This window comes from Neoarius graeffei, chromosome 1, assembly GCF_027579695.1.
Source record: "Neoarius graeffei isolate fNeoGra1 chromosome 1, fNeoGra1.pri, whole genome shotgun sequence".
In the NCBI taxonomy this organism is placed as follows: Eukaryota; Metazoa; Chordata; class Actinopteri; order Siluriformes; family Ariidae; genus Neoarius; species Neoarius graeffei.
Genome location: NC_083569.1, coordinates 100,163,544 through 100,178,049, shown reverse-complemented (window position 1 = coordinate 100,178,049; position 14,506 = coordinate 100,163,544). Strand labels below are relative to the sequence as shown.

The window sequence follows — 14,506 nt, the reverse complement described above, 5'->3', positions numbered from 1 at the left end:
GTATAAAAGTATGAAAATACTGCAAATACTGATGCAAATACTGCCCATTGTGTAGTTATGATTGTCTTTAGGCTTGCCATCCTTCCACTTGCAAGTGGTAAGTGACGCGCATGCCCGATATGCACTGGGATCACACACACAGCGGCTCAGTCCCGAATCACTGCTCGTGCGCTTCACTCGCACGCTCTGTGAGCTGCGCAGGGCCGGAGTGCGCACCCTCCAGAGGGCACTCGCTGTTCAGGGCGGAGTGATTTGGAGCGCAGGATGCCTGCGGAGCCGAGCGTATCCGTGTATTGGCGTTGCTGTGTGCACGCGAATCGTGTATTGGCGTTGCTGTGTGCATGCTAATCGTTCTAAAAACGTTAATCTGATGATCCGCTGATACGGTCTAATGAAAACCCCACCTATGTGTCAGCCCTGTGATGACCTGGCGACTTGTCCAGGGTGTACCCCGCCTCTCGCCCGTAGTCAGCTGGGATAGGCTCCAGCTTGCCTGCAACCCTGCACAGGATAAGTGGTTATGGATAATGGATGGATGGACGGAGTATCAATATTATCCTGTTAAGGGTTGTTTAAAAGCATGCCTTTGCAATATACACACTGAAATATAGCCATGCTCAGGTTTAACTGTAGCAGGGCACCAAATACACCATCACAAACCTATAACCCTAAACACTGATGAGGAATTCCAGGAAATTCAGTTTCAATTTTACTTAAAAAAAAAAAAAGTTGAGTTCTACTGAAAAAACAAAATGTCTCTAAACAGTCTCATCTGATTTCTATCTATCTATCTATCTATCTATCTATCTATCTATCTATCTATCTATCTCAAAGTCAAAGTTCAGTCAACTGGCAACATGAGCATGAGGTTTGTCCAAAGATCATCTAAAAACAGAAATGTTACTGTACATTTAAACTTACTCACCAGCCACTTTATTAGGAACACTCATACATACACCTCATCTCTAGCCGCTTTATCCTGTTCTACAGGGTTGCAGGCAAGCTGGAGCCTATCCCAGCTGACTACGGGCGAAAGGCGGGGTACACCCTGGACAAGTCACCAGGTCATCACAGGGCTGACACATAGACACAGACAACCATTCACACTCACATTCACACCTACGGTCAATTTAGGTGGTGTTTACATTAGACCGTATCGGTATCGTTTTCGTTGTGGATGCACTGTCCGTGCACATTAAAACGCCGGAAAACGACTCCACAGGCGGAACAGTTTGAATCCGCCAGGGCCCACGTATTCAACCCAGTACGTATCTGATCCGGTGCTGTGTAAACATTGAGGAACGAGGATACGCAGTGCTGAGCTCTAGCTGACGTCGTCATTGGACAACGTCACTGTGACATCCACCTTCCTGATTCGCTGGCGTTGGTCATGCCATGTTGGTCATGTGAATGAGCAATACAGGAAGTGTGTTGAGGAAGTCATTAAGTGAATGAGCAATACAGGAAGTGTGTTGGTTACCGTAGCACTAAATAGTCTTGTTGTAATCGCAAAAAACGGCCGTTCTGCGAGGTGAAGAGTGTACCGAACACTGTTAGATCCTTCTAGCATAAACACGAAGGCCATACACAGTGAAAAAAAGGCGTCATTGTAGTACCAGTACTGCCGATAACAGACCGGCATACTTCATTTTTTACAACGACATCCTTCCACTTGCAAGTGGTGAGTGACTTGCGCATGCCCGATATACACTGGGACCATGTGACGTGCCGTCTAATTAGTCATGTGATTAGCGTATCCATGTATTGGCGTTGCTGTGTGCACGGGGAACGGTTTTGTTGCGGGCACAGAAATTTTGTGTGTGTACGCGAATCGTTTTAAAAACGTTAATCTGATGATCCGCTGATTCGAAATAATGTAAACAGGGCCTTATGGCCCTTTTCCACTACCCTTTTTCAGCTCGCTTCAGCCCGACACGGCTCGCGTTTCGACTATCTAAAAACAGCACGACTCAGCTCGCTTCAGCCCTGCTTAGCACCCAAAACTCGCACCGTTTTGGAGTGGGGCTGAAGCGAGCCAAACCGAGCTGAGTGAGGTTGGGGGCGTGAACAGACACTCCCCTGTGCACTGATTGGTGAGGAGGCGTGTCCTCACACGCCCCGCGAGCACGCTGGGATCTGTAAACACCGTAAACCTGGAAGAAGGAGAATTACGAATTACGAGAATTTCTGAAGCCTTATGCGCCTCGCCTCATCTATACGCTCTTGCCAGTATCTGTTGGCGTTGTCAGTGACAACAAGCCACAGCACCAAGACCAGCAACACTAACGACTCCATGTCCTCCATGTTTATTGTTTACTCTCCGGGTCGTGAGACTACCGCTTAAAAGCTCACTGATGTCACTGTTTGCGCCGCCTAACGACATCACCTGACGTCCACCCACTTTCGCTAACTCCACCCAATGTGTCCACCCACTTCCAGCCAGCACGGTTCAGCGCGGTTGGAGTCGAAATGCAACTCCAACAGCCCCACTCGGCTCGACTCAGCCCGACTCAGCACGGCACGGCTCAGCCGCGTTGGTAGTGGAAAAGCGGCATTAGAGTCACCAGTTAACCTAACCTGCATGTCTTTGGACTGTGTGGGAAACCGGAGCACCTGGAGGAAACCCACGCGGACACGGGGAGAACATGCAAACTCGGCACAGAAAGGCCGTCACCGGCCACGGGGTTTGAACCCGGACCTTCTTGCTGTGAGGCAACAGATACAAATCAAGAGCTTCAGTTAATGTTCACTTCAAACATCAGAATAGGAAATAATTGTGATCTCAAAGTGTGACTTTCACTGTGGAAAGAAAGTGTGTTGGTTTGAGCCAGATGGACTGGTTTGAGTACTTCAGAAACTGCTGATCTGCTGGGGTTTTCACACACAACAGTTTCTTGAGATTACACAGAATGGTGCGAAAAACAAAAAGCATCAACTTGTCTGGGTGACAGTTCTGTGGGTGGAAACAAACATCTTGTTGATAAGAGAGGTCAGAGGAAAATGGACAGATTGGTTCGAGCTTTTTTTTTTTTTTTTGCCAGGAAGGATATAGCAACTCTTTACAACCGTGGTGAGCAGAAAAGCATCTCAGCATGCAACAGCAGAAGACCACATTGGGTTCCACTCCTGCAGCCATGAACAGGGATCTTAGAATCAAGAACAAGTTCCTATTAAAGTGGCCGGGGAGTGTATTCTGATCTGTTGCTGATTAGTAAGACAGGGGCGAATGTGTACTCTGAACACAGGTATATGCTAACTGGCTATTTTTTTAAAGTGAAATAACAAGATGTTTTCCATCTTCTTGAATTCTCCTATGATATGATTGAAATGCAGCATACAGGCATGCGGGTCAAAAAAAAAATAAAAGAAAGCTTCCTTCAAGCTGGACATGAAGAAACAAGTTTAAAAGCTATATATAGTGCACGTATATTATCTCTGTGAATGTACTGATGATGGCTCAGATCTTCAGCGATATCCGAGAGGGTTACTGGAAGTTTACCCTGTGAGATGATTCAGAACCAGGAATAAGTAGAGCTACTTACAACAGCAGAAGACCACACTGGGTTCCACTCCTGCAGATAGAGCTACTTCAGATAATCAGTCTGTTGGATGAGTTACTGAGCTTGAGAGTAAATCTCCATGAAACAGTTAACTGTTTTAAGGGAAACGTTATTGAATATGTTGTCTACAATAATATACTCAATGTTACGCCATGAGGAAGCCATGGCCTAATGGTTAGTGAAGCAGGTTTGTGACCAAAAGGTTGCTGGTTTGATTCCCTTGAACAAGGCACCTCACCCCCAACTAGTTGTTGTACATTGCTCTGGGTAAGAGTATCCGCTCAATGTCATTAAAAAAAATGTCTACTGCAAAAAAAACCCTGTTTTAAGCTCTGAATGGTTTAGTTCAGGCATCATTTGCTGAAATCCTGAAGCAGTTGGCTCCAGTCCATCCCGAGGACATAACTCAGCTCAAACTGTTTGTCCTGAACATCTCTTGCAGCTCAGTGGTGGAACGTGGTTTTCTGATGTCACCCATAAATATTCCTGAGAATATTATCCCATACGATTTTACAAATAATAAATTAATAAAACCACATATCTAGCTTGGCTTGTTCATGTTCCTGGTCTTTTTTTTCTTGCTAAATATTTCATGATTTGTAGTAATTTTAATGTTTCCCTGCTCTAACACCGCTACTTCAATTCCTTCGCTGATAATTACTCTCTCACTGACTTCCACTAACCACTTTGTCCTCGTCAGGATTGCAGCCTGCAGGTTAGGGCTGCTCGATATTGGAAAAAATCAATATCACGATTTTTTCAGTAAATATCGATATCGCGATTTTTAAAACGATATTTATACACCTTTTTTTTTAAAGCCCCGATCATCAACACCCGAGGCACCGGGCCACATTTTTATAGTACAGGCCTCACAGGCTACCTGTCAACCCTTCCCGTTGTACCCTGAAACGCCTTTTACTTAAACTATTTACTGTGCAAGCGCATACTTTGCATAGGTCCTATCGCCTGCACAAGGCTCACGTTCTCCTCACTCAACATTTCCGATCACAGAGGATGGAGCCAGCGCTGGTATTACCAGTGATTACTGCGTAACGTCCACACTGGCTCGTAGCCAGCCAAGGATAAAATCTCTCTCTCACACACACACACACACACACACACACACACACTACAACGTAAGCTTGTGTGTTGTTAAGACACCAACATTAAACACGCACACACATGGACTGGCCATCGGGAGTAGCGGGAGTTTGTGGGCCGGCGGAGAAAAAAAAAAAACAGTTGCGCGCTGGCCTTTAATATGATAAGCAATGTTAACAGTTTCTTTAAGAAACTGTTAACATTGCTTATCATATTAAAGGCCAGCGCGCAACTGTAATAAGCAATGTTAACAGTTTCTTAAAGAAACTTAACATTGCTTATCATATTAAAGGCCAGCGCGCAACTGTTTTGTTTTTTTCTCCGCCGGCCCACACTGAACCACCGGGAAAACTCCCGCTACTCCCGATGGCCAGTCCGTGTGTGAACACGCACAATATAGAGACAAGTCCTTAAGAATTAACATACATGAAAATAGCTCAGCGGCATGTAAACATTCCCTGAAAGTGTAGGTGGCACTGCGGCTAGATGCTACGTGAAATGGCACAAGGCAAACACCATGCTTCGCTCAGTCAACAGACAAAATCCACGAACCCAGTAGTCCTCCTACTACTGTGGGTTAGTGTTCTGTGGCCAAAAACACCCTATGCACAGTCATTCCAAAACATCCCCACTAGTTGCAGGTTATGTCTCAAATACAGATATGCGTTGTGGATTAAGCGATCTATTTTCAAGCATCAGGCTTCTCTTCCTTCATCTTCCAAATGTGGACTCCGCTATCTTTTTGGCATGTCAGCATTGAAATACCATTTGCAGAGATATTTCACTCGCCATTAGGAAAAGTAAAAGCAATACATGATTAGGGCTACATGATTAGCAGGAGGACACCGTTTTAAGCGCACGGAATTTTAAAAACAATGTAATTACATCTGAGTCCGTCTACATCGCGCAATAAACCCGTCCTTAGCAGAACCTACTTCAAAGCATGATGCTAGCTGCAGATGCACAAGTCAAAATCAAATGAACCCAAGTAAACATGCCGCGGCGGGCAACATTAATAACCAAATTGCCTTACCTTAAAACGCTGCCTTGACCACAGGACGACTCGCAATTATTCCACTTAAATCCACACGGTTTAACACATCTAACACAGCTAGCAAGCTGGATATGTGCTAATATTGTTGTGCTTGTTTTCTTCCGTAGATGCCATTTTTACATTACCCAGTCCCACATCCAAAAATATGACGTAAATATATGTTAATTGTATTATTATAACTATTAGCAAGCAAATCAAACAACATATTAACAAATCAATATATCAAATCACCCAACACGTATGAAAACAGAAGAACTGATTTTTTACTGTTGCGGAGATATCGCGGGAGTAGAATGGATGACGTATACAAGGCTATGGTGTGCCTTAGGGGACAGAAGGGTTGTTTTACCTTACAAATGACAAAAAATCGTTTCATATCGATATTATGAATTTTGATATCGTTTGACACCAATATCGATATCGTGATAAAAATACGATATATTGCACAGCTCTACTGCAGGTTGCAGAACCTATCACATTCACATACTCAAACCTACCCAGGACAATACTTTAGAGCCTAAGACACTCTTACCCAACCCAACCCAACCCAACCCAACCCATGTACCGGCATGTTTCTGTGAGGTAAAAAGAAACCAGAGAACCCAGAGGAAACCCACTAGGGTACCAGGATGATAAACTGATATTATCATCCGACTGGCTGCATGTTAACTATTTGTTGATTAGCTGTTTGCTTGAATGAGGGAAAACAGGACAGAGGGTTCTCCAGGACCAGGACCAGCGATTGCAGATTGTCTCATTACTGTTCTGCATCTTTTAACAGTTTAATTTGATCCAATAACTAATTACCCAGGGGTGGCATGGTGGTGCTACGGTCAGCACTGTTGCCTCACAGCAAGAAGGTTCCGGGTTCGAACCTCATGGCCAATGGGGGTCTTTCTGTGTGGAGTTTGCATATTCTCCCCATCTCTGCGTGGGGGTGCTCCAGTGTCCCCCACAGTCCAAAGACATGCAGTTAGGCTAATTGGCTAATCTAAATTAGCCATGACCAAAAGTGGTGCAGCAGAGAAGAGGAATGGCAAGCTGGCTGTACTTATTGAGCCTAGGAAAGGGACCCAACCCAGAACACACTGAATGGGTGAAGAAGAAGAACTAATTCCGCCACTGGTGTGTTTTTGGGAGATGGAAGGAAACCAGAGAACGCAGAGGAAACCCATGTGGACACGGTAAGAGTATCTGAAATTTGGAGGAAAGGTGAGCCATGGGCCAAGGAGTAATTGATTAGATTTTGATGCAAATCCAAATATGTTTGTGGATCCAGGATTTTTTTTCATCGGTTCCCAATGTAACTCAAAAAGCACTGAACAGATTTGGATGAAATTTGGTGGACAGCTTTAGTATTATCCTACATTCAAGTGATTCCATTTTGATGTTGATAACATGTGGCTTGGCAGAGATATGCACTCTACCAAGTGCCCTTGGAGTTATTATTATTATTATTATTATTATTATTATTATTATTATTATAGCAGCAGCTACAATTGTCGACAGTCCATAATTATCGACACCTTTTCAGATTTACCAATACAATTTTTTTACAAAGCTGAGTTTCAGTTACAACATTAATTATTGGTTAATTAATCAACTGGAAGACCCTCCTCACTCTTTGAGCTTGTCATCTGATGACACAGCTCGTTACCTGAGATGGAATTTTTTTTAGCACGATCAGCTATTTGATGAAAACCCGGACGTTATCATCACAGGTAAGCATAGTGGAAAGATCATGGACATGTTTTTACTGATCAAATTCACCGATATTTCATGATCTTCTTGTTGAAACCTACTTTGTTTCTCACTCTTTCATTTGACACCGGTGTCCACCATTATCGACACCCTGTGGAATTAAGGGACATTTACAACTGCTATGGATCGATATTTACGTAACATTGTTGAAGTAGATGAAGTACTTTAAAAAAAATAAAAGTGCTGTGATTTATAATCGGGGCGGCACGGTGGTGTAGTGGTTAGCGCTGTCACCTCACAGCAAGAAGGTCCGGGTTCGAGCCCAGCAGCCAGAGAGGGCCTTTCTGTGTGGAGTTTGCATGTTCTCCCCGTGTCTGCGTGGGTTTCCTCCGGGTGCTCCGGTTTCCCCCACAGTCCAAAGACATGCAGGTTAGGTTAACTGGTGACTCTAAATTGAGCGTAGGTGTGAATGTGAGTGTGAATGGTTGTCTGTGTCTATGTGTCAGCCCTGTGATGACCTGGCGACTTGTCCAGGGTGTACCCCGCCTTTCGCCCGTAGTCAGCTGGGATAGGCTCCAGCTTGCCTGCGACCCTGTAGAACAGGATAAAGCGGCTAGAGATAATGAGATGAGATGAGATTTATAATCATTTTTTCCCTGATTCGTAACAGAATGGAATTTTTACAAAGTATTTGGAATCAGACTGCAATAAATAGAATTAGACCAGAATTAAATTCCTAGCATATAAGAAAATTACATGCTTGAAATATTCAGATTTTTCTATTCCATTCATATTTTTTTTTTTTGCAGTTTGTTGTAAATATCGACCACATATTACAATATCAGTAGACATTTTATATTTTGGTTTGAGGAATGACATGCGACCTTTGACCTGGATGTTCATGTGGTTAGAATGTCAATTTCCTGTTGACATTTATTGGTAAACTACAAAACTAGAACTTAATACAAACAACAACGAATGATTAACATAATGTGATCTACGGAAACACTGAGAAAGTGGGTACAAAGTGGAACAAAAAGATTTTCTGATGCAGGTTAAACATTGTCAGTTCATTTGTTTACAAACATTAGAATTACTTCCTCATTTACGTAAAAACGGACATCCATATATTTATATACAAAATATTTTGTACAAAATATAAGTCTATGAAAAACAAATTTTAAATAAAACCTTTGTTTTGTTAATACCACATACAGATTTTTTTTAAATAAATAATCATCTGGATGTCGATAATTGTGGAATGGTGTCGATAACTATGGACAAAGGTGTCGATAATTGTAGAACAGTGTCAATAACTGAGGACAAAGGTGTCGATAACTGTGGACAAAGGTGTCAATAATTGTAGAACAGTGTCAATAAATGTGGACAAAGGTGTCGATAATTGTAGAACAGTGTCGATAACTGTGGACAAAGGTGTCGATAATTGTGGAATGGTGTCGATAACTGTGGACAAAGGTGTCAATAATTGTGGAACAGTGTCAATAACTGTGGACAAAGGTGTCGATAATTGTGGAACGGTGTCGATAAATGTGGACAAAGGCATCGATAATTGTGGAACGGTGTCGATAACTGTGGACAAAGGCATCGATAATTGTGGAACGGTGTCGATAACTGTGGACAAAGGCATCGATAATTGTAGAACGGTGTCGATAACTGTGGACAAAAGCATCGATAATTGTAGAACGTGTCGATAACTGTGGACAAAGGCATCGATAATTGTAGAACGGTGTCGATAACTGTGGACAAAGGCATTGATAATTGTGGAACAGTGTCAATAACTGTGGACAAAGGCATCAATAATTGTGGAACAGTGTCAATAACTGTGGACAAAGGCATCAATAATTGTGGAACAGTGTCGATAACTGTGGACAAAGGCATTGATAATTGTAGAATGGTGTCAATAACTGTGGACGAAGGCGTTGATAATTGTAGAACTGTGTCGATAACTGTGGACAAAGGTGTCGATAACTGTGGACAAAGGTGTTGATAATTGTGGACAAAGGCATCGATAATTGTGGAACAGTGGCGATAACTGTGGACAAAGGTGTCGATAATTGTAGAATGGTGTTGATAACTGTGGACAAAGGTGTCGATAATTGTAGAACAGTGTCGATAACTGTGGACAAAGGTGTTGATAATTGTGGAACGGTGTCGATAACTGTGGACAAAGGTGTTGATAATTGTGGAACGGTGTCAACAAATGTGGACAAAGGCATAGATAATTGTGGAACAGTGTCGATAACTGTGGACAAAGGCATTGATAATTGTAGAACAGTGTCGATAACTGTGGACAAAGGCATTGATAATTGTAGAACAGTGTCGATAACTGTGGACAAAGGTGTCGATAATTGTGGAACAGTATCGATATCTGTGGACAAAGATGTCGATAATTGTAGAACGGTGTCGATAACTGTGGACAAAGGTGTCGATAATTGTGGAACGGTGTCGATAAATGTGGACAAAGGCATCGATAATTGTGGAACGGTGTCGATAACTGTGGACAAAGGCATCGATAATTGTGGAACGGTGTCGATAACTGTGGACAAAGGCATCGATAATTGTAGAACGGTGTCGATAACTGTGGACAAAAGCATCGATAATTGTAGAACGTGTCGATAACTGTGGACAAAGGCATCGATAATTGTAGAACGGTGTCGATAACTGTGGACAAAGGCATTGATAATTGTGGAACAGTGTCAATAACTGTGGACAAAGGCATCAATAATTGTGGAACAGTGTCAATAACTGTGGACAAAGGCATCAATAATTGTGGAACAGTGTCGATAACTGTGGACAAAGGCATTGATAATTGTAGAATGGTGTCAATAACTGTGGACGAAGGCGTTGATAATTGTAGAACTGTGTCGATAACTGTGGACAAAGGTGTCGATAACTGTGGACAAAGGTGTTGATAATTGTGGACAAAGGCATCGATAATTGTGGAACAGTGGCGATAACTGTGGACAAAGGTGTCGATAATTGTAGAATGGTGTTGATAACTGTGGACAAAGGTGTCGATAATTGTAGAACAGTGTCGATAACTGTGGACAAAGGTGTTGATAATTGTGGAACGGTGTCGATAACTGTGGACAAAGGTGTTGATAATTGTGGAACGGTGTCAACAAATGTGGACAAAGGCATAGATAATTGTGGAACAGTGTCGATAACTGTGGACAAAGGCATTGATAATTGTAGAACAGTGTCGATAACTGTGGACAAAGGCATTGATAATTGTAGAACAGTGTTGATAACTGTGGACAAAGGTGTCGATAATTGTGGAACAGTATCGATATCTGTGGACAAAGATGTTGATAATTGTAGAACGGTGTCGATAACTGTGGACAAAGGTGTCGATAATTGTCGAACGGTGTCGATAATTGTGGACAAAGGCGTCGATAATTGTGGAACGGAGTCACATGATCTGATACACTAAGTAATCGGGAATCAACTCTTTTTTTTTTTTTTTCCAGTGGAAGTTTGAGTAATTATTCATGCACAGTTTATGTACTGAAAGTCTTTTCTACTTTTGGAACAGCCAAAAGATCGATAAGGTGTCGATAAATGTAGTCGCCGCTCTATTATTATTATTATTATTATTATTATTTCAGATCGTTGATGTGAACTATCCTGTTTTCCATCAGTAATGAGTGTACAGAAGGCTGAGCTCGGAATGTCCAGCAGGGATTTCTGGTTCATTCCCAGAGTCGGGAATCCCGCAGGTAGGCGCGCGCGCGTGTTACCTGGATATTCTGGCTGGTGAATCCCAGCGTGGGCCCCCCGACCAGTTTGCAGTAGAGATCCCTCCTGGGGTTGCCGCTGTCCTCCTCACCGCAGGTCGCCGTGGCGGAAATGCGCGAGCCCTCGGCCAGGTTAAAGTACGGCGGGGTCAGGCTGAATCCGCCCGGGGCGGCGCTGACTGGCGCTCGCGCTCTCAGCGGAACCACCGCGCAGATCAAACACGGAATAAAGAGGCGCGCGGCGGAGATCAGAGTCGCTCTGCTGCTCCATGCCATTATCCGCGTGTGTGGAATGCGCTCATATCCGGCCCATTACAGCCGCACTCCTCTCTGCACTCCTCTCTGCACTCCTCTTTTCTCTCCGCTCTCCTCTCCTGGTGCGCGAGACATCAAAGTTCAGCGCACTTGCTGGAAGCGGGTTCTCCCACCGTGCACGCGCGCTTCGCCTGACTGTGCTCGTGCACGCGCGCCTCTCTATCCGAGTGGCACCGAACCTTCAGCCTTCAGCATTCAGCATCACTCCGAGTCAAACACAGAAAGAGATAAAACCGAAACTAAAGGAACGCTGGAGACCAAAAAGGGCTTAAGAAATAATGAAATGAAAGGTTTCAAGATTTAAAAAAATAGCAGGGCGGCGACTACATTTATCGACACCTTAACGAGCTTTCGGCCTTTGCAAAAGTAGAAAAGACTTTCAATATATAACTTGTGCATGAACAATTACTCAAACTTCCACTGGGAAAAAAAAAATGAGTTGATTCCCGATTACTTAGCATGTCAGATCACATGACACCATTCTACAATTATCGACACCTTTGTCCACAGTTATCGACACCATTCCACAATTATCGACGCCTTTGTTCACAGTTATCGACAACTTTGTCCAGTTATTGACACCGTTCCACAATTATTGACACCTTTGTCCACAGTTATCAACACCATTCTACAATTATCGACACCCTTGTCCACAGTTATCGACACGTTCTACAATTATCGACACCTTTGTCCACAGTTATCGACGCCTTTGTGCACAGTTATCGACAACTTTGTCCAGTTATTGACACCGTTCCACAATTATCGACACCTTTGTCCACAGTTATTGACACTGTTCTACAATTATTGACACCTTTGTCCACTGTTATCGACACCGTTCCACAATTATCAACACCTTTGTCCATAGTTATTGACATCATTCTCCAATTATGAACATCTTTGTCCACAGTTATCGACACTGTTCCACAATTATCGACACCTTTGTCCACAGTTATCGACACCTTTGTCCACAGTTATGGACACCTTTGTTCACAATTATCGACACCTTTGTCCAGTTATCGACACCATTCCACAATTATTGACACCTTTGTCCACAGTTATCGACACTGTTCCACAATATCGACACCCTTCTACAATTATCGACACCTTTGTCCACAGTTATCGACAGTGTTCCAAAATTATTGATGCCTTTGTCCACAGTTATTGACACCGTTCTACAATTATCAACACCTTTGTCCACAGTTATTGACACCATTCCACAATTATCAACATCTTTGTCCACAGTTATCAACACCGTGCCACAATTATCGACACCTTTGTCCACAGTTATCGACACCATTCCACAATTATCAACACCTTTGTCCACAGTTATCAACACTGTTCCACAATTATTGATGCCTTTGTCCACAGTTATCGACACCGTTCCACAGTTATCGACACCTTTGTCCACAGTTATCGACACCGTTCTACAATTATCGACACCTTTGTCCACAGTTATTGACAACATTCCACAATTATCAACACCTTTGTCCACAGTAATCGACACCTTTGGTCACAGTTATCAACACCGTTCCAAAATTATCGATGCCTTTGTCCATAGTTATTGACATCGTTCTACAATTATGAACATCTTTGTCCACAGTTATCGACACTGTTCCACAGTTATGGACACCTTTGTTCACAATTATCGACACCTTTGCCCAGTTATCGACACCATTCCACAATTATTGACACCTTTGTCCACAGTTATCGACACTGTTACACAATATCGACACCCTTCTACAATTATCGACACCTTTGTCCACAGTTATCGACACTGTTCCAAAATTATTGATGCCTTTGTCCACAGTTATTGACACCGTTCTACAATTATCAATACCTTTGTCCACAGTTATTGACACCATTCCACAATTATCAACATCTTTGTCCACAGTTATCAACACCGTTCCACAATTATCGACACCTTTGTCCACAGTTATCGACACCATTCCACAATTATCAACACCTTTGGCCACAGTTATCAACACTGTTCCACAATTATTGATGCCTTTGTCCACAGTTATCGACACCGTTCTACAATTATCAACACCTTTGTCCACAGTTATCGACACCATTCCACAATTATCAACATCCAGATGATTATTTATTTTTAAAAAAAAATCTAAATGTGATTTTAACAAAACATATTTTTTATTTTAAATTTATTTTCCATCGACTTATATTTCATACTAAATATATTTTATATAAATATATGGATGTCCGTTTTTACGTAAATGAGGAAGTAATTCTAATGTTTATAAACAAATGAACTGATAATGTTTAACCTGCATTAGAAAATATTTTTGTTCCACTTTGTACCCACTTTCTCAGTGTTTCCGTAGATCACATTATGTTAATCATTCGTTGTTGTTTGTATTAAGTTCTAGTTTTGTAGTTTATCAATAAATGTCAACAGGGAATTGACATTGTAACCACATGAACATCCAGGTCAAAGGCCGCATGTCATTCCTCAAACCAAAATATAAAATGTCTACTGATATTGTAATATGTGGTCGATATTTACAACTGCAAATATATATATATATATATATATATATATATATATATATATATTTTTTTTTTTTTTTCTGAATGGAATAGAAAAATCTGAATATTTCAAGCATGTAATTGTTTTTATATGCTAGGAATTTAATTCTGGTCTAATTCTATTTATTGCAATAGGATTCCAAATACTTTGTAAAAATTCCATTCTGTTACAAATCAGGGAAAAAATGATTATAAATCTCATCTCATTATCTCTAGCAGCTTTATCCTGTTCTACAGGGTCGCAGGCAAGCTGGAGCCTATCCCAGCTGACTACGGGCGAAAGGCGGGGTACACCCTGGACAAGTCGCCAGGTCATCACAGGGCTGACACATAGACAACCATTCACACTCACATTCACACCTACGGTCAATTTAGAGTCACCACTTAACCTAACCTGCATGTCTTTGGACTGTGGAGGAAACCGGAGCACCCGGAGGAAACCCACGCGGACACGGGGAGAACATGCAAACTCC

At 42.3% G+C, this 14,506-nt stretch overlaps 1 protein-coding gene across 2 annotated transcripts in view; it reads right to left on the bottom strand.

The window, feature by feature from the left end:
• Positions 1–11,643, bottom strand: part of LOC132877029 (laminin subunit alpha-3-like) — a 335,048-nt gene extending 323,405 nt beyond the window's left edge. Inside the window, exon 1 of one of the 2 annotated variants that reach the window (XM_060913563.1) lies at positions 11,178–11,643. In XM_060913563.1, the coding sequence (XP_060769546.1) occupies positions 11,178–11,450 (273 nt within the window). In that variant the 5' untranslated portion in view covers positions 11,451–11,643. The remainder of the gene's footprint in view (positions 1–11,177) is intronic. The other variant, XM_060913572.1, reaches the window with a different exon arrangement.
• Between the last annotated feature and the right edge of the window lie 2,863 nt (positions 11,644–14,506).